The sequence below is a fragment of the Oncorhynchus kisutch genome, linkage group LG10, assembly GCF_002021735.2.
Source record: "Oncorhynchus kisutch isolate 150728-3 linkage group LG10, Okis_V2, whole genome shotgun sequence".
In the NCBI taxonomy this organism is placed as follows: Eukaryota; Metazoa; Chordata; class Actinopteri; order Salmoniformes; family Salmonidae; genus Oncorhynchus; species Oncorhynchus kisutch.
Window position 1 is genome coordinate 50147086 of NC_034183.2, and position 24085 is coordinate 50171170.

Genomic DNA, 24085 nt, shown 5'->3' on the forward strand with positions numbered 1-24085 from the left:
GCTAAAATGCTAAATTTGTCCATGATGAGATTCTAATTCACAACCTTTGGGTTGCTAGACATTTGCGTTATACGCCCGACCAACCACCATACTACGTAACCATCTGTCTCATGCAAACTTAAAATATCAAACTTAGTTTTACATAAAGAATAACACAATCTGAGACCAGGTTGTCTTTCCACTGCTGGTCCTGTCTTTCTTTGGCTAGACTACTGGCTCTTTCATCTCTCTCCTTTTGATATTTCAAATCCAACTGCTTTCCATCCGATTTGGGAAGGATGCAAAAAAAAGGGTATACTTGCTAAAACATGTACGACCAGTACAAACCCGTTTGAACTGCGCCCTGAATTCGAGGATTGCAGGTGTCATAAAGTCATAACTATAATGGTCTCATGCACCTGATAGGCTAGGTGCTATTCTATACCGCAACCACTGTAGATAGCCTATTACTAGTAGTACTAATATATATAGGACTAATATGTCTATAAATATCAGATATTATGTTAACTTTTGAAATCCCAGGCCTACATGTATTCCAAGGACTAAGCCTACCTTATTGTCATCCATAATTGATCACTTGAAGTTCGAATCCACGTCTGTCTCAGCTACATGGAAGAACAGTAATGATGACTGATGAAAAGTAACAGACTTTATAACGGTATTACGTCATGCAACCTAATGTTGTGCATGTCCTCAAGGTCGTTTTGTTCCTGAAGAGCGCGGGGGCTGGGAATAACATGGGGGGGCAAGGATATAGGCATGGTGCTGTGACTGTAAGAGCAATAATTCAAGGATGTGTTGGCTATGTTCCTTGTGATACCTTTAGGCCAAGTATTAGTCCAAAGCTCCCATAAGACACTTCGAAAAGGATCCACTATGAGGAAATAATTTGAACTATTACAGACTACAAAAGGGAAACACAGAAGTGAGCTGCCCATTGATGCGAGCCTAACACACGAGCTAAATGCCTTTTATGCTCTTAGCTCGCTTCGAGGCAAGCAACACTGAAGCATGCACGAGAGCACCAGCTGTTCTGGATGACTGTGTGATAACGCTCTCGGTAGCCGATGTGAACAAAACCTTTAAACAGGTCAACATTCACAAAGCCACTGGGCCAGACGGATTACCAGGACGTGTACTCAAAGCATGCACGGACCAACTGTCAAGTGTCTTCACTGACATTTTCAACCTCTCCCTGACCGAGTCTGTAATACCTACATGTTTCAAGCAGACCACCATAGTCCCTGTGCCCAAGGAAGCGAAGGTAACCTGCCTAAATGATTACTGCAATGTGGCACTCACATCGGTAGCCATGAAGTGCTTTGAAAGGCTGGTCATGGCTCACATCAACAGCATCCTCCCGGACACTCTTGACCCACTCCAATTCACATACTGCTCCAACAGATCCACAGATGACGCAATCTCAATCGCACTCCACAACGCCCTTTCTCACCTGTTCAAAAGTAACACCTATGTGAGAATGCTGTTCATCGACTACAGCTCAGCATTCAACACCATAGTGCCCACGAAGCTCATCACTAAGCTAAGGACTCTGGGATTAAACACCTCCCTCTGCAACTGGATCCTGGACTTCCTGACGGGCCGACCCCAGGTGGTAATAGTAGGCAACAATACGTCTGCCACGCTGATCCTTAACACTGGGGCCCCTCAGGTGTGTGTCCTTAGTCCTCTCCTGTACTCCCTTTTCACCCATGACTGCATGGCCAAACACGACTCCAACACCATCATTAAGTTTGTTGATGACAACAGTGGTAGGCCTGATCACCGACAACGATGAGACGGCCTATAGGGAGGTCAGAGTACTGGCAGTGTGGTGCCCGGACAACAACCTCTCCCTCAATGTGAGCGAGACAAAGGAGCTGACCGTGGACTACAGGAAAAGGCGGGCCGAACAGGCTCCCATTAACATCGACAGGGCTGTAGTGGAGCGGGTCAAGAGTTAAGTTCCTTGGTGTCCACATCACCAACGAACTATCATGGTCCAAACATACAGTCGTGAAGAGGGCACGACAAAACCTTTCCCCCCTCAGGAGTCTGAAAATATTTGGCATGGGCCCCCAGATCCTCAAAAGGTTCAACAGCTGCACCATCGAGAGCATCCTGACCGGTTGCATTACCGCCTGGTATGGCAACTGCTCGGCATCTGACCGTAAGGCGCTACAGAGGGTAGTGTGAACGGCCCAGTACATCACCGGGGCCAAGCTTCCTGCCATCCAGGACCAATATAGTAGGTGGTGTCAAAGGAAAGCCGATAAAATTGTCAGAGACTCCAGTCCAGTTTTCTCTGCTACCACACGACAAGCGGTAGCGGAGCACCAAGTCTAAGACCAAAAGGCTCCTCAACAGCTTCTACCCTCAAGCCATTACACTGCTGAAAAATTCATGAAAATCGCCACCGGACAATTTACATTGACCAGCCCTTAACCACTGCTTCTACTCGCTGTTTGTTTGTTACCTATGCATAGTCACTTCACCCTCACCTACATGTACAGATTACCTCAACTAGCCTGAACCCCTGCACACTGACTCTGTACCGGTGCCCCCAGTATATAGGCTCGTTATTGTTATTCTTATTGTGTTACTTTTTATAATTACTTTTTATTTTAGTCTACTTGGTAAATATTTTCCTCTTGAACTGCACTGTTGGTTAAGGGTTTGTAAGTAAAGTCTACACTTGTATTCGGGGCATGTGGCAAATACTTTTTGATTTGATTTGAAAAGTGAAATAAGCTCTAATCTTTTAGAACCTCTTGACTTTTGTGAACAAATTCACTGCATAAAATCTAAACACACCAACATTAATACACCTTTCATTCATGAAAACGACACCCCTTTCAGTGAAGTATTGCAGGTGCAACCGGTTATAAAAATAAAACAAGCCAACGTGACCCTTGAGCTCTTGTTCAACACATCTGCATTTATTAACAATGACAGTAAATCATGTGAGAGACGAACATTATGAATTTCTGGACTTTCTCTTACTCATTGTGTTTGCAAACCACAAGGCAATGATAAAAAGAAAAATACAAAAAGGAATGTAACTAGTTTCCTTCCACCTCAGAGGAGGGCAAAGCTATTACACTGTACTAATGGGCCATGGTCAATAATGCAAGAGTCCCTAGTGTGAAGCAGAGATCCAGAATGAGTTTCCAACAGCATTTTGTCTGGGCATGTCGAATCTCATGCACTCGTATAGAGTAATGACAAAGTGTACAATGGAATGTTAAAAGATGAGAGAAACCATACAATCGTTCGGGTCCAGATGATAGAGCTCCTGTTCCATGGCCTCATTGGGGGTTGCTTCCTATTCTGAAGTGCAGATATGAACACTCATTTCCCAGCATATGTACTGTATTCTAACAGTACCCCTCGAGGCAGTATCAGAACTGGAATCATAAAGATGCTAAAATGTCTCAAATTCAAGGATCCACTTCAGTAAATCACATCTCTTTTTCACCCAGACATTTCCATTGGTCAACTGTCCCATTGCTGACATGTTGCCCATGGTTGTAACTTTACTGACAGCATAGCTCTAGCCAAGGAATATTATTTTGTGAACATATTTCATTTAGTCTAGTTTGTAGGTAAATGATACTTGTCCAGTGTCTGCCCGCCATCTGAGAGGAGAAGTCAGCCTTGTGATGTCCCTTGGTTAGGTCCATTTGACAGTCAATACATGAACAGACATCGTATCTATCCAAATGTGTTCTATGCAGTTCGCTTTCTTTTTGTTAGTAGAGGTCAACAGTTTTGATTCACAACTGTAGGGCAAGGTATTCACTATGAAGATGGATTTTAAAAAAGGTAAACATATACCGCATATAGCCAAGAGAAAAGCGCAAAGTAGCAATAATACCATTGGGGACAGTGGTTTAAAGGTCTTGAGATGAGAGAGGCTCTGCTTATCTCTAAGGTGGACCGTGTTTGTTCCATACTGGCACACTCACTATGATAAGATCAGCATCCTATACAAGCATACTGTATGGAGTTAGTAGGCCAATGATGGTTCAATGTCATACAAGACAAAACACACAAAAAGTACTTAAATTTTTTTTTTTTTCCTTTTTCTTGAAAAGATCCAATGCAGCCATTTTATCTCAATCTGAAATCATTTTCTGGGTCACAATTAAGTACCTTACTGTGATGGTTTTCAATTAAAACCATCACAAAGAAACAAAATACTTAGCAAAGAGCAATACTTTTTCTAGGACTGTCTGGGAGTGGTCTGAGTGGGGGAGGGGGAAACTAGATTTTTGGGGCAGGCCAAAAAACGAATTAGGGCAGGCCAAAACTCCATCCCACCAAAACAGTCCGGAATTCACAGGCAGTCTTTTCAATGAACTCTTACACTAAAAGGGCATTACCATAATTTTCACAATTTGACACTATTATTAAAACCTCAGTGTGGAAATATATAATTTTACACAGGTAAACCATGTTGACTGCACTGGGCCTTTAAGTCACTTTTTAGTTCTATGTTCACTACCACTTCTCAGCATGTGGAAGTTGTTCGCACATCGACTCCAATATTACCTAATACTGAAAAATATGGTCATAAAACCTGTCAACTTATTCCAGAGACGGTAAACCAGGAATTAGCCACGACCTGATATTCATTCTCTCAATCCAACTCACTGAAATAGGGACACCTCCTGGTTTAGAGCAGTACTGCAACAGAAATATACAGTAACATTGGGCCCATGAAAACAGATGTACTTGACAAGAGTTTTCACAGTTAAAATACACATTTTTACATTAAAATGACAGAAGATTAAAATAATAATGGGGCCAATTTTTTTTAATACATCGTGGGGGCCAAATGAGTCTGACCTGTTTGTGCCACTAGGGGACAGAGAAGTAATGACAGGAGGTTCCAAATGCCTAGTCTTGGATAAAAAAGACACTTGACAAACATGAGCAGCACAGAGGGAGGAAGGCAGCTGACTGGTATTATTGGAGATTCAAGTGAGAGCATCGCGTCTACAGACAAAGCCCTTTCACCTCACCGCAGTATTCCACAGTGGCATCCTCCTCCCGTCTCCTTCATCTGCACTGACCTGCGATGGACTGGACAGGTGACAGGAGGTCCTCTGGAATCAGATCAGACACACTGCTTTGCTTTAACCTTCCCTATGTTTTTTTCCGATCAGATGAAATTAAGAAAAGGAGACAAGGAGATAGGAAGCCACTTGAGACATGCTGGAACATTTTTCCCCCTGCTTCCGTCGTTCGCTTTCATAAAGCTGCTATGCTACATCAACATTATCCCATGGCTCTAGTTAACCCAACATTCTCCAGAGATTGCCATCCAGTCCCCAAATTCTTAGGGCTATACCGATCTGGGGGCTAAATTTCAACCCCTTTGCTAAACTAGCAGTGATTCCAGGCTCAAACGTTAGAGCGTGAGTAAGACATTCCTGGTTGGGGCGGGGAAAATTGATATAGAGCGAAGCACAAAGTCAAATAATACTGACCCTCTACATTATCAGAGCCCAAGGTGAGACATATGCAAGTAAAACCACGAGTAGCACATTGAACTGTTAAGCTTGCACATATTCACACCCTGTTTGCCATTTTGCTAATATAAAAAGGAAAATGTGCCACTTTGCGTGGCCTATATCCACTTGGAATTAAACCATCTTCTGTATACCCAATCTTCTCGATGCTTAAGTCAATTCCATTCAACGCCCTCTCAACCCAGCCACATTGCTTAAGCTTTTTAAGCAATTTTAAATATATGTAAAGAATATATACAAAAAAAGCATATCATCACTGTACAAATGAACTTGAACCCAACCTGAGTCTTTCCATCATACAAGGGGAGCAGTTGAGCAAAAAAGGGGAAGCGGCCATTTTCCTTTTGTTCAGTTAGTAGAAATCAAGAGAACGTGCCATAACAGCAGAAGCACTGTCTGTCACCAGTAGGCTATACGCCAGTATTTGAGGATCTTTGTCATCATATCAGTTTCTTCTGTCCAATTCTGGTCTCCATATCCAGTTTATTATTGAACCAGTAAGTCCAGTATAGAAGCGTTAAGTCAGTAGGGGCTGTATTTCCTGGTTAATTATTTTACATGTGATAAGACAGAAGGAAGAGCATAGAAGACAAGCGACCTCCTTCACAGATTGATCAATTGGGTAGTTAAACTAGGTGAATGTGTTTCGATGCAACAAGGACTCCAGGTTCTGAATAAGGAGCATATAGGGATTGTTGACGCGGCTCGAAGCAAATGACAGACATCAGTTGAAAACATAATTTTTTTCTTCCATTTTCGCTTGCAGGTGTCTTTTGATACCCCTGCCCCCAAAACTGCTGCCCTTAAAGTCGTCCTTTCTCCATTATTTTCTTCTTCTGTTGTCGTTCTGACAATCCGTCAAGGAAAACGTGGATTGGAAAAAGGATAGCCCCAGTGTGAAGGCATTGTTCCTCCTTTCCCTCTCTCTGCCAGAGGTTTAGGAGGGATCAGAGGTCTTCAGCGCATCCACCTTGGTCTCCAGGTCTGTGATCTGAGGAGGACAGACAGAGAGAGAGGGGGGGGGGCTTTTATTACACACAAAATCCCAAGGCAGAATGATCATAACTCAGTAGCATCTTCATGCTATGTGTCTAGATTAACCACAGCAAATTGTGTTACATGATTATTGAGAATGTCATAAAATATTTCCACCCACAGTAGAACCTAAATATACAACACCTTGTCCTGGAGGTTGTCTGCCTCTTCCTTATGAGTGACCTCGTTCTCCTCTTGGGCTCTGCGCTGAGCCGTCTCCCTCTTCAGATACTCAATCTCCCTGAGACACATAGCGTGGCGTGGTTAGGCTGAATCTTGCCCACCCATCCCTCTCCAACTCCTGAATCCTCCATTCCTCCTACAAACCCCAGAACCCCCATTCCTCTTCCTCCTACAAACCTATAACCCCCATTCCTCTCATTCCCCTACAAGTGCTGAGCGATTAGTGCTGTTTTGAGGTCGGTTCGGTTTATTATACAAAAAATTATCACGGTTTTCAACAAAACGAAATATAGTTTACATTGAATTGCCAAAACATTGAAAAACATTTCATTGTCTCTGCAAGGTGCACATTGGGTAAACATCAATAGAAAAATAGGGAATTACTATGAAATAATAAAATATTTCAGTGTATATTATTTCGTTTTTATTTGATGATTTTATTATTTTTCATTTAATCATCATCTCATCTCTGCTCAGGCAATAGCAGCCAGCCAGCCAAAGATCCAACGTTCTCTGTGCTCCCCATACTGTACTGTCTGACTAACCTAGTAGCTGTAGCTAGTATCTCTGCAGTCAGTAAACTTCGGTACAACATACTATAGAGAGTCGCACTCTCGTGATTTCAGTTTAAAAACCTCTTTGGGGTGGGGGGCAGTATTTTCACGTTTGGATGAAAAGTGTGCCCAAAGTAAACTGCCTGTTACTCAGGCCCAGAAGCTAAGATATGCATAATATTAGTAGATTTGGATGGAAAACACTCTGAAGTTTCTAAAATTGTTTGAATGTTGTCTGTGAGTATAACAGAACTCATATGGCAGGTGAAAACCTGAGAAAAATCCAACAAGGAAGTGGGAAATCTGAGGTTTGTAGTTTTTCAAGTAATTGCCTATCCAATATATAGTGTACATTTGGTCAGATTGCACTTCCTAGGGCTTCCACTAGATGTCAACAGTCTTTAGAACTTTGTTTCAGGCTTCTACTGTGAAAGTGGGGCAAATAAGAGCTGTTTGAACCAGTGGTCAGGTTGAAAGCCTTTAGTTTAGTCACGCGCGCGGCCGTGACCACGAGCTCCGTTCCCTTTCCTTTCTAAAGACAAAGAAAGTGTCCGGTTGGAATATTAATGAAGATTTATGATAAAAACATCCTAATGATTGATTCTATACATCGTTTGACATGTTTCTACAAACTGTAATGGAACTTTTTTGACTTTTCGTCTGGACTTAGTGCCCGCGCCTTGTGCATTTGGATTAGTGTACTAAACGTGCAAACAAAAAGGAGGTATTTGGACATACATTATGGACTTTATTGAACAAAACAAACATTTATTGTGGAACTGGGATTCCTGGGAGTGCATTCCGATGACGATCATCAAAGGTAAGTGAATATTTATAATTTCTATTTCTGACTTCTGTTGATGCCATAACATGGTGGGTATCTGTATGGCTTGTTTTGGTGGCTGAGCGCTGTACTCAGATTATTGCATGTTGTGCTTTTGCCGTAAAGCTTTTTTGAAATCTGACACAGCGGTTGCATTAAGGAGAAGTCTATCTTTAATTCTATGCATAACACTTGTATCTTTCATCAACGTTTATGATGAGTATTTCTGTAAATTGATGTGGCTCTCTGCATTACTGAACATAACTGAGATTTTCGGATATAAATATGAACTTTATCGAACAAAACATATATGTATTGTGTAACAGGAAGTCCTATGAGTGCCATCTCATGAAGATCATCAAAAGGTTAGTGATTCATTTTCTCTCTATTGCTGTTTTTTGTGACTCCTCTCTTTGGCTGGAAAATGGCTGTATGTTTTTGTGACTAGGCGCTGACCTAACATAATCACATGGTATGCTTTCACTGCAAATCCTTTTTGAAATCGGACAGTGTGGTGGGATTAACAAGACGTTTATCTTTAAAATGGTGTATAATACTTGTATGTTTGAGGAATTTTAATTATGAGATTTGTTTGAATTTGGCGCCCTGCATTTTCACTAGGTGTTGTCAAATCGATCCCGTTACCAGGATTTGATCCCTAAGAAATTTTTAAGGATCTACAATCACGCCTGACCAGGCCAATGAAATCCATGCCTCGCCAAAAGCCCTGTCTTCTATAGGTGATAAATTTGAGGGTCTGATTCATTCGATAAGTTTGAGGGTCTGATTCATTCCTTCAATTATTCCGCTCAGTATGAACAGGAATGATTCACGCTACTAAAACAAACAATTAGAAAATGAGACTGTCTTACGTTGTGCCAACTAAACTGTCCCATAGTGGTAGAGCGTGCTCATCCTCTGGACGTTGTGTGCTGAAGTTTGTATTTGTTCTCATACGTTTTCTAAATCAAATGACGTGTTCTTCTTCAATTTGCTGGTTCGATGATTAAGACGGCTAAGAAAATGAACGAGACGACGACGGCTAAGCCATTTATCTAAAAGGTACTCACGATCTGTGTGTAGTTAGTCTCCGCTTGCAGCCCGCTCAGGCGGCCCCTCGCTCAAACCAGTCCGTGGGAGTATTGCCCACCGCCTGTGCGACTCGGTCAAGCACCGCTTGCCACTCTTCCCAGACTTGTTGATGAAGGGTCCGGCCCCACCTCGGTTATGTGGACTTTCTCGACTTGGCTAGCTAAGTGAGCGCTGCATAGCGTGCTAGCCAGGTTGGCTAACACGCATAGGCGAGCTAGCTATTACTAGCTATTCCCACAGTGGAGTTGCTCTCTTGTTGAGTATACGTAGTGTTCAGTCGCTTGGTTTTCCTAAAATGGACCATGCTACATTCAAAGAAGCTAGCTAGCCTAGATTATGCTAAAAAAGAAAAAATCCTGGCTAATGTCAGCTAGCATGCTTAGCTTCCTGCGAGTGAAACGTAATATATTTCCCCTGGCATTATGGCAACCCCATTCCCATTTGTGTTTAAATACGGATAGCCAGGGGCACAATGTTTAGTGAGACCGCCAGATCATAGGCAGTAGGGATGTTCTCTTAATAAGTGTGTGAATTTGGCCCATTTCCCTGTCCTGCTAAGCATTCAAAATGTAACAAGTACTTTTGGGTGTCAGGGAAAATGTATGGGAGTAAAACAAGTTTTCTTCAGGAATGTAGTGTAGTAAAAGTTGTCAAAAAGATAAATAGTAAAGTACAGTTACACACAAAAAACTACTTAAAAGTACTTTACACCACTGGTTGATTTTATTTATCCATTATTTTACCAGGTAAGTTGACTGAGAACACATTCTCATTTTCAGCAACGACCTGGGGAATAGTTACAGGGAAGAGGAGGGGGATGAATGAGCCTATTGTAAACTGGGGATTATTAGGTGACCGTGATGGTTTGAGGGCCAGATTGGGAATTTAGCCAGGACACCGGGGTTAACACCCCTACTCTTACGATAAGTGCCATGGGATCTTTAATGACCTCAGGAGAGTCAGGACACCCGTTTAACTTCCCATCCGAAAGACGGCACCCTACACAGGGCAGTGTCCTGGGCATTGGGATAGTTATTTATTTTTAGACCAGAGGAAAGAGTGCCTCCTACTGGCCCTCCAACACCACATCCAGCAGCATGTGGTCTCCCATTCAGGAACTGACCAGGACCAACCCTGCTTGGCTTCAGAAGAAAGCTAGCAGGGGTTAATGCAAGGTGGTATGCTGCTGGCGACACATTGGAGAAGTGGGCGCTAAGTGTTAAGAAGTGCGGATCGGCGGGTCATGTTTCAGAAGACGCATGCCTCTCCCGAGCCTGTTGGGGAGTTGAAGCGATGAGACAAGATCGCAATTTGATATCACGAAATTGGGTAGAAAAAAAGGGGGAAAAAAGGAGATGAAATGGTACCACGAATATGCATATTCTTGGTACCATTTGAAAGGAAACACTTTGAAGTTTATGGAAATGTGAAAGTAATGTAGGAAAAGATAATACAAAGAAAAAAACAACCGTTCTTTAGTATTTTTTTGTACTGTCATCTTTGAAAGGCCATATAGTATTATTCCGGCCCAGGTGCAATTTAGATTTTGCAGTGTATGTGCAAAGTTTTAGACTGATCCAATATAAAATTGTGCACTCTCCTCAAACAATAGCATGGTATTCCTTCACTGTAATAACTACTGTAAATTGGACAGTGCAGTTAGATTAACTAATGGCAGGGTAGCCTAGTGGTTAGAGCATTGGACTCGTAAACGAAAAGTTGCAAGTTCAAATCACCGAGCTGACAAGGTACAAATCTGTCATTCTGCCCCTGACCAGGCAGTTAACCCACTGTTCCTAGGCAGTCATTGAAAATAAGAATGTGTTCTTAACTGACTTGCCTAGTAAAATAAGAACTTAAGCTTTCTGCCAATATCAGATATGTCTATGCCCTGGGATATTTTCTTGTTACTTACAACCTCATGCTAATCGCATTAGCCTACGTTAGCTCGACCGTCCCGTGGAAGGGACACTGATCCCGAAGAAGGACGTTGTACCTCGTTTCCCTCCTTCAGGGAATAGTAGTTATAGTCATAATGCTACGTTCATCAAAGTAGGCAAGTCATACTTTCTAGACTGCTTATTACCAAATACTACAACTATCAAATCAGGTTGCGCTACCTCACGAGCTGTCTCTATCCATCATCCTCTCTCGTGCAGTCTGTGTGTATCCGTCTCTGTCCATGCCGGAAAGAATAGGCGCAATTGATTATAGTCATTTAAGTTAATTACCACATTTCTGCTGTGAATTAATTTGCTTAAATGGAAACTACAACTCCCTTCAGCCCAGCGTCTCGTAACGTTCTTGACTTCTCTAGAGAAACGGCGCGTTGAGCAAAAAAAATGTAAGTAATTGAACCAACGTAGGTCATTTAACAACAAACCCCCGCAATTTCAGTTAATCGCTCAGCACTACCACCTAAAAATCCCAGAATCCTCCATTTCTCTCTTTCTCCTATAAACCCCAGAACCCCAATCCTCTTCCTACTACAAACCCACAGAAACCCCCCATCCCTCTCTTCCTCCTACAAACCCCAGAATCCCCCCCATCCTTCTCTTCCTCCTATAAACTCCAGAATCCTTCATTCCTCTCCCTCCTACAAACCCCAGAATCCTCCTTACTTCTGCTGGTATTCCTTGATGAGGCGCTTGGCTTTGCTGTACTTGCGCTCCAGGGTCTGGTATTGGGCCTGTGTCTCCTTCAGGTGTTCGTCCACCGCCTGACACAGACTTTGGGCCTCCATCCAGTAGCCCTCCAGCTTCTCCATGCGCTCCTTGTTCTCCCGAACGCTCTGTTCCAGCTGGGCACGCTCCATGCGCCAGCGCAGCTTGTCCTGCTCTGCATGCGCCAGCTAAATGAGGGAAGAAAGTGTAAAGTTTATTCCTGTATACTTCTAGTTTACCCCTGGACTGTGTTTTAGTCCAGGGTTAAGGTGGGTCTGTGAAACAAGTCCCATGTTTGTTGGGTAATTGATTTTGGAGCAGGTCTAACCTTTCTCTTCAGTTGTTGAATCTCGGCCTGGGTGACGGCATGCTTTATCTGAAGCTACAGAGGGAGAGAGCGGTTAAAAAAATGGACACCATGGCTCACTCCAGCCCAATGTCTCATCTCATACGCTCTCTCAACAAATAGTCGAATTGAATATAACTTTTTCTCCATTTCGCGATGAACATTTGCCTTTGGCATCAAGCCTCCCTTCTCACCTCTTTGAACTTGTGGGCCAGTTTCTCAGGGTCCATCTCCATGGGGGAGAGCATGTCCTCATTCTCCGCCAGATCAAACACCTCTATGGCGTTGGGGAACATGGGGCTCATCTCCTCCTCCTCGTCTGTGGCATACTCACCTGTCTAGAGGACATTCGGAAGATTCGGAGTGTATTCACAATATATTCAGAGAGTGCATTTAGACATTCCTGTCATGTTTCTGTCTTGTTGTGAACCAACAATGTCGTCACACAGTAACCATAGCTGCCCATGTAACTACCATGTGAAGTAAATACATGGTTTTACCAAAGGGGAACCAAGGTTTTTAGGGGGGTCCTCACAGGATAGGCCTCCATTTCTATTTCTAATCAATGTTTTCCCTCTACCCTCAAATGGCCACTAGATGGTGAAGTTGAGCATAGAGGAAAAATCCCTCAAGGAGTAGAACGATAGTGGGCCAGAATTGACACCCTAGAATTGGGCAACCACCATTTTGTGTTTACCAGGCAAGCTTGTCAGAAGGCAAAGCTTGTCAGGGGACTCAGTGAATCTTTGTTGACAAATAGTCTACATAACAATTGATTATATACACATTTGTATGTTGATTTGTGCAATAAATCCCACTCTACTGTACTGTCTATATGGACCTGGTGAGGTCAACAACAAAACACACACACATCTCTGTTAGAAAAAATGAACATTTCCCCTTCCTTCTCACACACACTCCTAGGGATGGGTACCGATACCCAGTATTAAACGGGCCCCGGGGCTAAATTATTAAAGAACGTAGTATCGATAAGCTTCGACGTGATCGGTTCTGCTTTCGGTACTGGATACATTAAGAAAATACATTTCCCATTTCTTATTGCTACATAAACGTTATCTTGCACATTTTATCTCACCAACCGTTTCTAATTTGCAATAAAATTAAGACATTCGTCTATGATGCATTTTCGCTATTCCCAACCCAGAAGAGAGCTCACTCTCGCGCGTCTCTCACACGTTACAGCACCCTGCTCTTAATCAGTGACGATGGTGGAGAGAGCTACACGTTAAAGTGTGGTTACACTTCACCAGAGTCGATGCTGACAATGCTCGTTACCACAAGTGCAACAAGACTTTTGCTTGTAAGGGCAGAAACACAAGCAATCTGTCCAAACATCTATGGAAAGTGCATCATGTACCAGACAGAGAAATGCACCGTTTTCGACTGCCTAGCTCGTAGTTCATCTCTCGTTGCTTGATCTACGTTATATATGTATGCTAGCAGCCTAGAGCCCACACACGGAGTTAAAACATTTATGCGAACATGGGTTCATGATCAAAAGTAACCATTAGCCAGCTGATTGTTTAGCTATGGGTGTGTTCATAAATTTAATCACCCATGTAAAGTTTAAACTTTTTTTGTTAAAGTTGCAACTGCAATGAACCAACCCACTCCTCCCTCAAATACCACTGGTCCAAGCCAAAGACAAGCCCAAAGCCCCTTCACGCTGGCAGCTAGTGGGAGGATGACTGAGGAGAAGGTGAATGAGTGCCACCTAGCCGTGACCAAGTTCATAGTGAAAGGCCTACACCCCTTTGCAACATTGGAGTCCAAGGGCTTTAGGTAACAGTCTGTCAGTATATACAGTGGGGAGAACAAGTATTTGATACACTGACGATTTTGCAGGTTGTCCTACTTACAAAGCATGTAGAGGTCTGTAATTTTGATCATAGGTACACTTCAACTGTGAGAGACGGAATCTAAAATTCCAGAAAATCACATTTGTTTGATTTTTAAGTAATTAATTTGCATTTTATTGCATGACATAAGTACTTGATCCCTACCAACCAGTAAGAATTCCAGCTCTCACAGACCTGTTAGTTTTTCTTTAAGAAGCCCTCCTGTTCGCCACTCATTACCTGTATTAACTGCACCTGTTTGAACTCGTTACCTGTATAAAAGACAGACAGACTCCAACCTCTCCACACTGGCCAGGACCAGGTCCTCCACACCAGGGCAGTGTAAAACAGAAGGTCCTCCACACCAGGGCAGTGTAAAACAGAAGGTCCTCCACACCAAGGCAGTGTAAAACAGAAGGTCCTCCACACCAGGGCAGAGTAAAACAGAAGGTCCTCCACACCAGGGCAGTGTAAAACAGAAGGTCCTCCACACCAGGGCAGTGTAAAACAGAAGGTCCTCCACACCAAGGCAGTGTAAAACAGAAGGTCATCCACACCAGGGCAGAGTAAAACAGAAGGTCCTCCACACCAGGGCAGTGTAAAACAGAAGGTCCTCCACACCAGGGCAGTGTAAAACAGAAGGTCCTCCACCCCAGGGCAGTGTAAAACAGAAGGTCCTCCACCCCAGGGCAGTGTAAAACAGAAGGTCCTCCACACCAGGGCAGTGTAAAACAGAAGGTCCTCCACACCAGGGCAGTGTAAAACAGAAGGTCCTCCACACCAGGGCAGAGTAAAACAGAAGGTCCTCCACACCAGGGCAGTGTAAAACAGAAGGTCAACCACACCAGGGCAGAGTACAAATCGCAAACTGGCAAAGTAGTGGCAGAGGAGATCTCAGACATTCTGGAAGAGTTTGAGATCGAGCCAAGCAAGATTGAGGTGGTGACTGTTGATAATGCTGGCAATCTGGATGTTGCCATCAAGAGGCTACACATTCTAAAAATAGGATGCTTTGCGCACACATTGAATCTGGCAGCGTAAAAAATCGACTAAATTTCTGGCAGCCAGAATCAGAGCAGTGGTCATGTGGTTCAAGAGATCCTCGAAGGAACCACAGTCTTGAAGGAAAAGCAGCAGCTCCTTGGTAAAGAAGCCAGTTCAATCTATTAAGGACGAAGACATCTGTAAAGCTGAGGAGTTTGTCCAGCTCATGAGAATCCTCTATACATCCACACTGTGTGTGTCGTGTGAAAAGAATGCCACCTGTGGACAGATCAAACCCATCCTCCAAAAACTGGAAGAGCACTTCACTCTGAAGCATAAAGACACAACGGTTTGTGGCAACCATCAAAGAGAAGGTGTAGGAGAACCTCTCCGAGCACCATCAGGATGAGGACATTCAAGCCTTCCTGCATGAGGCCACAGCAATGGACCCCAGATTTAAAGGGAGGCCGGGGAGTGACGCCACCTGGGACAGGCTGAGGAAGGCAACTGTTGAGGCCAATGTGACAGGAGCAACACCGGGGCTGTCAGAGGAACTGGAACAGACAGACACAGAGCACCAGCAACAGGAGGAGTCTGAATGAGACAAAACAAGGAGTGCCTTGGAGGAGCTGTTCTCAGACTTGAGAGGGAGTTGAGGTTGACAATCTAACAGGACACCTCGTCCCTCAGCGAGCATGTTGGGCTAAAGGTCGAGCTCTACAAATGCCTGCCTCCCATCCCCATGGCTGAAGATTCTGTGATGTGGTGGTGGGAGAATAGAGCTACTCTGCCCCTCCTCACAAACATTGCAACAAGCTACCTCTGTGCTCAAGTCTCCTCCACCCCTAGCGAGAGGGTATTTTCGACTGCAGGGAACACGATAAGTCAGGAGAGGTCCTGACTTCTGCCAGAGAGGGCAAATATGTTGAACTTTCTCCAGAAGAACTGCTAAGAACTGTTAGTTCTTCTGCAGCCCACCTGCATGCCCCACCCGTGTTGCTCTATACCACTGTATTGTCTTCTGCAGCCCACCTGCATGCCCCACCCATGTTGCTCTATACCACTGTATTGTCTTCTGCAGCCCACCTGCATGCCCCACCCGTGTTGCTCTATACCACTGTATTGTATTCTGCAGCCCACCTGCATGCCCCACCCGTGTTGCTCTATACCACTGTATTGTCTTCTGCAGCCCACCTGCATGCCCCACCCGTGTTGCTCTATACCACTGTATTGTCTTCTGCAGCCCACCTGCATGCCCCACCCGTGTTGCTCTATACCACTGTATTGTCTTCTGCAGCCCACCTCCCTGCCCCACCTGTGTTGCTCTATACCACTGTATTGTCTTCTGCAGCCCACCTGCATGCCCCACCCGTGTTGCTCTATACCACTGTATTGTATTCTGCAGCCCACCTGCATGCCCCACCCGTGTTGCTCTATACCACTGTATTGTCTTCTGCAGCCCACCTGCATGCCCCACCTGTGTTGCTCTATACCACTGTATTGTCTTCTGCAGCCCACCTGCATGCCCCACCCGTGTTGCTCTATACCACTGTATTGTCTTCTGCAGCCCACCTGCATGCCCCACCCGTGTTGTTCTATACCACTGTATTGTCTTCTGCAGCCCACCTGCAGGCCCCACCTGTGTTGCTCTATACCACTGTATTGTCTTCTGCAGCCCACCTGCATGCCCCACCCGTGTTGCTCTATACCACTGTATTGTCTTCTGCAGCCCACCTGCATGCCCCACCCGTGTTGCTCTATACCACTGTATTGTCTTCTGCAGCCTACCTGCATGCCCCACCCGTGTTGTTCTATACCACTGTATTGTCTTCTGCAGCCCACCTGCATGCCCCACCTGTGTTGCTCTATACCACTGTATTGTCTTCTGCAGCCCACCTGCAGGCCCCACCTGTGTTGCTCTATACCACTGTATTGTATTCTGCAGCCCACCTGCATGCCCCACCCGTGTTGCTCTATACCACTGTATTGTCTTCTGCAGCCCACCTGCATGCCCCACCCGTGTTGCTCTATACCACTGTATTGTCTTCTGCAGCCCACCTGCATGCCCCACCCGTGTTGCTCTATACCACTGTATTGTCTTCTGCAGCCCACCTCCCTGCCCCACCTGTGTTGCTCTATACCACTGTATTGTCTTCTGCAGCCCACCTGCATGCCCCACCCGTGTTGCTCTATACCACTGTATTGTATTCTGCAGCCCACCTGCATGCCCCACCCGTGTTGCTCTATACCACTGTATTGTCTTCTGCAGCCCACCTGCATGCCCCACCCGTGTTGTTCTATACCACTGTATTGTCTTCTGCAGCCCACCTGCAGGCCCCACCTGTGTTGCTCTATACCACTGTATTGTCTTCTGCAGCCCACCTGCATGCCCCACCCGTGTTGCTCTATACCACTGTATTGTCTTCTGCAGCCCACCTGCATGCCCCACCCGTGTTGCTCTATACCACTGTATTGTCTTCTGCAGCCTACCTGCATGCCCCACCCGTGTTGTTCTATACCACTGTATTGTCTTCTGCAGCCCACCTGCATGCCCCACCTGTGTTGCTCTATACCACTGTATTGTCTTCTGCAGCCCACCTGCAGGCCCCACCTGTGTTGCTCTATACCACTGTATTGTCTTCTGCAGCCTACCTGCATGCCCCACCCGTGTTGTTCTATACCACTGTATTGTCTTCTGCAGCCCACCTGCATGCCCCACCCGTGTTGCTCTATACCACTGTATTGTATTCTGCAGCCCACCTGCATGCCCCACCCGTGTTGCTCTATACCACTGTATTGTCTTCTGCAGCCCACCTGCATGCCCCACCCGTGTTGTTCTATACCACTGTATTGTCTTCTGCAGCCCACCTGCAGGCCCCACCTGTGTTGCTCTATACCACTGTATTGTCTTCTGCAGCCCACCTGCATGCCCCACCCGTGTTGCTCTATACCACTGTATTGTCTTCTGCAGCCCACCTGCATGCCCCACCCGTGTTGCTCTATACCACTGTATTGTCTTCTGCAGCCTACCTGCATGCCCCACCCGTGTTGTTCTATACCACTGTATTGTCTTCTGCAGCCCACCTGCATGCCCCACCTGTGTTGCTCTATACCACTGTATTGTCTTCTGCAGCCCACCTGCAGGCCCCACCTGTGTTGCTCTATACCACTGTATTGTCTTCTGCAGCCTACCTGCATGCCCCACCCGTGTTGTTCTATACCACTGTATTGTCTTCTGCAGCCCACCTGCATGCCCCACCCGTGTTGCTCTATACCACTGTATTGTCTTTTGCAGGAAAATAGTTTAGTTCATTTGTTTTACATTTCCATCATCACAACATTAGTCTATAATAGTGATTTGTTCAAAGCTTTGCTGTTTCTTTTGCTGTAAATAATAGTTTACTTATTTTACATTTCAGAAAATAAAGCAAATGTTAATTCTCTTCATTTGTTTCGTTTTTTTTCCAGTAAAAAATAACTAAAAAGAACCAGATGGATAAGCAGTATCGGTAAGAGCAGTAATAGCCTTAAAATCTCAACGATACCCATCCCTATTCACTCCTAACATCTCCCATCTCATGCACACACACACACCCACAACACACAGACATTTCAAATATTCCTTTAACAACAGCCGCCTGGGACAAACCCCCACAAAAGCTTTCCTAACCTTGTCACACCAATGAGTCACTCTCTCTGAGGGAATGCCACACACACATCCCCAGCCCCCCCCTCCCCCATCAACCCTGGGCTGTGTGTTCGTCTGAACCCTCCCAGTTGGACCAAGCATCAAAGCCCTGAACACGCCTTTCACAACAACACTGTCTGATGTGTCAACTCTCTAAACGTGCTGAACATGTTTACGCCGTTTGAACGTTGCATAGCCAACCGGAGTTGAGGAGAAACTAACAAAGTGCAGAGACTGGGGGATGAGCCGGAGTCACATAGGCATCGTTAGATGGCACTGTCCTATCAATAAAAACAAGGCCAAATAACATGAACGATTCATTTTTAAACGCATTAGAAAGGACGTGTATGGAAACGCATCTTTAGCAGGAAATGACATTGATGCAGGCTCAGATCTGTTGGGAGGGGGGCATGTTCTGATGGGGAGACACAGTGTGATGGAATACCAGACCTGGGTCGTGGCATCTGGCCCCCACTTGTCTGTCTTTCACACCCAAGCCCAGACATCCCTTGAACGTGATTGAATTTAACAAGGAGACAGATTCAATTAATTCAAGCATTTCCTCTCCATGGTAGAGACTGAGGGGAGACAAGGAACTGAGACAATTGCTGGGCTGGGTTTCATTCCACAACACTTTCCCCTACTGTATATGTCCTTATTCAGCCCCTTTCAAAGATCTGAGATGACTGGGCAGGTATAAAGCACTACGTGCACCTAGGTTCCGTCATATTGCTTAAACCTATCCAGTCCTGTTAGATCAAGTGAAGGGGAGGTGAACAAGGAGTGTTCTTTCTAGAATGACCGTTGTATTATTCCATTGTGAAGGGAGCCTGATGGAACATCGGATAGTGATGCGGAGGAAGTGCCAAACGCTTCTTAAGCGCCATCTTGTTCAGTCATATTATTGACTGATGGAAGGAGTGGAGATGTTTTGGATGGGCTGAACTAATCTTTTTTCATGGCGTGTGTGTGTGCGTGCGTGCTTGTGTGTTTGACCAGGGCCCTACGCTAACCGGTCAGAAGTAGTGCACAATAAAGGGAATAGGTTGCCATTTGGGACACAGCGATGTGAGCCCCCTCACCTCCTCGTCCTCCTCCATGTACTGGCTGTAGCGCTGCTCCATCATCTCTTTCTGCCAGCGCTCCTGCTCCAGGGTCTGTTGGATCAGCTGGGCCACCTCACTCTGCTCACCTGGCTTCTCTCGGCCAATCATGAACCTGCATGGGCAACAACGACCAATGGGGTGAGTGGAAAGGCATGTCTGTCAAGGAGTAGCCAATGGGAAGCCGGCGGTAGAATTGAGTGGGTAGCAAGGTAAACCTAGGGTAGGGTAGTTAAGTTTAGGTCTAGTGGTTGCAACGTCAGAAGATAGATGTGCTATTGTCACAGAAGGACCATACGGTAGAATTCAAAATCACTCATCCGTTACATTTGCCAAGACATTAGCCCCCAGTTTACAAACAAGTGCAAGCCAGGGCAGCAACTTTTGACAGGAAATTAAAATCAAAGCTTGTGCCTGGAAGGAACATGACACTCACTGTACATGGACGGATGAGTTGACATCACTAATGAGAATCAAGGAAAAATGTGTAACGAGTAGAAAATGTGATAAAGACAATTCAGTGAAGAAGTGTGGCACGCCATCAGAAGAGAAGATTATGGCGGTGTCTGATATGGCACATTATTCCCTATTTAGTGCACTACTTTTGCCCAGAACGCTACACAGGGAATAGATTGCGATTTTAGACACAGACTTTTTCTATGTATCACAGATAATAACAATTAAAAAAAACAAATGTCAGTCCTGGGGACCAGAAAGCATGAGAGAACATGCATGTTTCATAGAATGTGGGACCGAAGCGTCTACAGAGACATTTCATCTGTAGCAGAACTGTCTGACAGTTCGCGACACCGGCTCTGGCTGTCACATGTTGTCAAATGGAATGACCGAGCGGAAAGACCTCAACTGGACGCTTGCCTGGAGATCATTTTCCACACTCAAGCATGTGTGCAAAGCAGCCTGATGCACATTGACACGTAAGACACAAAGAAAAACATAGTGCTGTCGCTATAATACCACATTTTTACTCAAAGTGATTCTCTCAACAGAATATCATATTCCTTGACGTAAGTGCACTAGACAAAAGGATGAAAACAATAATTTCTAAATCGATTATAACGTGATGTATTTTTGTACACCCAATATGGTTTTACTGCAGGGGGGAAAAAAATGGCATTGATCACTACATCATAAAAATGACCCTAAGTGAGATATAAACGAACAACCCTCTGGTCACCAATCTGTATCCCTGCGAGAGAATAGACTACCACAGATGCTCAATGAGACCTAAGAGAGCGGTAGCTACATAACTCAACACGACCGCCGGCACCACTGTGGCATCCAGTGTGAGCGGGGGCGGGGGCGGGGGGTCCGTGATAATGTTGTGAGTGTGTGAGGGTTTCAGAACCCACTAGAGGCCCCCTCAGTTGCCCGAGGAGAAATAACTCAGTGGTGGTCAAAAGGGCGGAAGAAATGGTGGCTAGGAATCTAACCACTATGTGGAAAAGCCAAGCTGTACACGGAAAAAGATGCCAAGCAAATATGACGCCTAACCTCGCCAGCATTTTGAAAGCAAACCACACCATCTATTTTCTGTGACTATGCTGAATCATATTCATCAAAGAGAAGGCGCTTCTAATTTTGGACCAATCAAAACATCAACACCTGTCAGTGCAACCCCTCAGCAGCCTGTGAGGATGATCGACAGATGCTAAATCAATGAATATTCACACGCTCAGAGACGCTCTCCATCCAGCCTGCAGGACATGAGGCGACGTGGAAAACAACCAGGCCTAGTCTGGAACCATCTGTGCGTGTGAATCTGCAAGTATCCCCCTGCCATCATCTTTACAAACCCATCCGCCTTTGGATGAGGTCAAACACCAGCATTCTCCACAGAGATTGTCTAGAGACAAATCCATTTATTGGATTTGGATTAAAATGGGTACAAAACTGAACAATAGGTGGGAAATTCACTTTGAAAAAAGGTGCTTCCACAAAGGGAGACAAGAGTCCGATTGGATAGGCGATTACATTTTTGGGGCATCCCCCCTCCTTTGGTTACAGTCCGTAGTGATAGACAGCAACCTGAGCTTGGTCCGAGAATCAGGTTGGACCAGGCTGTTTTATAAATAGCTTCGCCACTCCCTCACCGACCTCTCCACTATCTCCCTGGGATCCAGGCTCATGTATTAATCAGGCTCTGTGATGTGAAGACAGGGAGAGACGTCTCTGCTCGCCTAGCTACACTACAGTCAAACTGCCCTGCCAAATAACACAAGGACCCCCACAGGCAGTTAAAAATACAGGAGAGGGATGAGGGGGGAATAGGGCAGGGCGATATGGCCAAAATATTATATCACGCTATTTAAAAAAAATTGGACGGTAATGATGGTATTTTTTGTTTTTGAATAGTAAAAGTTCTACATTTGCTTTATGAGTAGTGAGTGAGCCTACGGTGGCAACACATATATTCTAAGTGATTTCAATGAGTCTTTCTCCATTCTGATTGCTTTATACTGTTCAATTCAACTTCAACCAAAACAAATTTCAGTACTTTTATCATTTCTGCATTTCCTGCACTCAATTGCATTGGTGGAAAAAGTACCCAATTGTCATACTTGAGTAAAAGTAAAGATACGCTAATAGAAAATTAAGCAAAAGTGAAAATTTAAAGTGAAAGTCACCCAGTAAAATACTACTTGAGTAAAAGTCTAAAAGTATTTGGTTTTAAATATACTTAAGTATCAAAAGTAAATGTATAAATAATTTCAAATTCCTTATATTAAGCAAACCAGATGGCAGCATTTTCTTTTTTATTTACGGATATCCAGGGGCACACTCCAACACTCAGATATAATTGATAAACAAAGCATTTGTGTTTAGTGAGTCCTTCAGATCAGAGGCAGTAGATGACCAGGGATGTTCTCTTGACAAGTGCGTAAATTGGAACATTTTCCTGTCCTGCTAAGCATTCAAAATGTAACGAGTACTCTTAGGTGTCAGGGAAAATGTATGGAGTAAAAAGTACAGTAAAAAGTGAAGTAAAAGTAAAAGTTGTCACAAAAAAAAAAAAAACTTAAGTAGTACCTGAAAGTATTTTTTACTTAGGTACTTTACACCACTGCTCAATTGAGATAATTTCCACACTGCCACGTAGGGTTGCATGATATGGGCAAATAATCTAGGACTTATTTTTAACCAAATGTTGCAATTGCGATTTGACTTGCAAATTAGAGCAAAACTGTTGGAATCATGGAAAAAGAATGACTATTCTAATTCTATAGCTAGAATATAATAGTGGGCACTTTGAATACAGTGTTGTTTGAAATTCCAACGAATTAAAATGCCAGGGAGGAGTTATTGTGACAGGATAGGAACTAAATTATTGATAAGTGTTTCCTAGGGGACCCTATCAGCTTTGGCGACATTTTTATTTTATCTACTTCATGTAGCTAACATTCTTGCTTTGCATATTCCTCTTTGATTTAGAAGATACTGTTGCACAAACAACATGCCGATTTAGGTCTACACCATTACTGGTATTATCAAGCTGTATTAGCTAGCTACGTTTGCTCTTACTCAGTACATGTATTAGCTAGCTAGCTATTAGCATTAGAGGCTAACAATTAGCGTCTCACAAGATTTAGGGCAACTTGCTAAGAAAATACAAACTAGCTGTTTGCTGATGTAAGAAACACAAACGAATTGGTGTCAATATAGAATGCTAGTGGATTTATATTAAGAAGCAAAATGAAAACAGCATTGATGCCATCAACATTGTTGCATGTGCTGCATTGACCATGCAGACTGAACGCAAGTGTCTCTTGGTTGAGGAACATCAAATGCGCTCCTTGAGTAACAGGGGGCGTGGCGCTAGGTCTGTGGAAAGTGGCACGAGAGAAAGAGTGGAGAGAGATGACTAAAGTAGCGAAGTAAACTAACAAAATGGAGGTTACACACAGCGTATAACATTTAACAAACAAAACATTCAAATAACGGTATAGAAGGTCAAGTAAAAACCCAAATCTGTCCCTGCATCAATACCGGTATATCATAAAATAAGGTATACCGCCTAGCCCTAGGGGGGAATGGGGAGAGGGGGATCCCGATTGTGATCTGGTCTGAAGGGAGGTGGAGTTATTTGGGAGCAATAGTGTGTTTGGTTCCCTATCACCAGTCTTCATAAAGTGCTGTATCTAGACCCCCTTCCTTCCAGTCCCATGCTTAGTTTCTCATGACAGATTTTGTCAGGGTACT

General features: G+C 44.4%; 1 protein-coding gene across 2 annotated transcripts in view; it reads right to left on the minus strand.

The window, feature by feature from the left end:
- Window positions 1–2918: 2918 nt before the first annotated feature.
- The window catches only part of LOC109898306 (neurabin-2), a 69467-nt gene continuing 48300 nt past the window's right edge, over window positions 2919–24085 (minus strand). For both annotated transcript variants that reach the window (XM_020493238.2, XM_020493237.2), the window contains exons 6-11: window positions 19847–19982; window positions 12428–12571; window positions 12216–12269; window positions 11846–12075; window positions 6717–6813; window positions 2919–6528 (exon numbers count right to left, since the gene is read on the minus strand). In XM_020493238.2, the coding sequence (XP_020348827.1) occupies window positions 6475–6528; window positions 6717–6813; window positions 11846–12075; window positions 12216–12269; window positions 12428–12571; window positions 19847–19982 (715 nt within the window). In that variant the 3' untranslated portion in view covers window positions 2919–6474. The remainder of the gene's footprint in view (window positions 6529–6716; window positions 6814–11845; window positions 12076–12215; window positions 12270–12427; window positions 12572–19846; window positions 19983–24085) is intronic.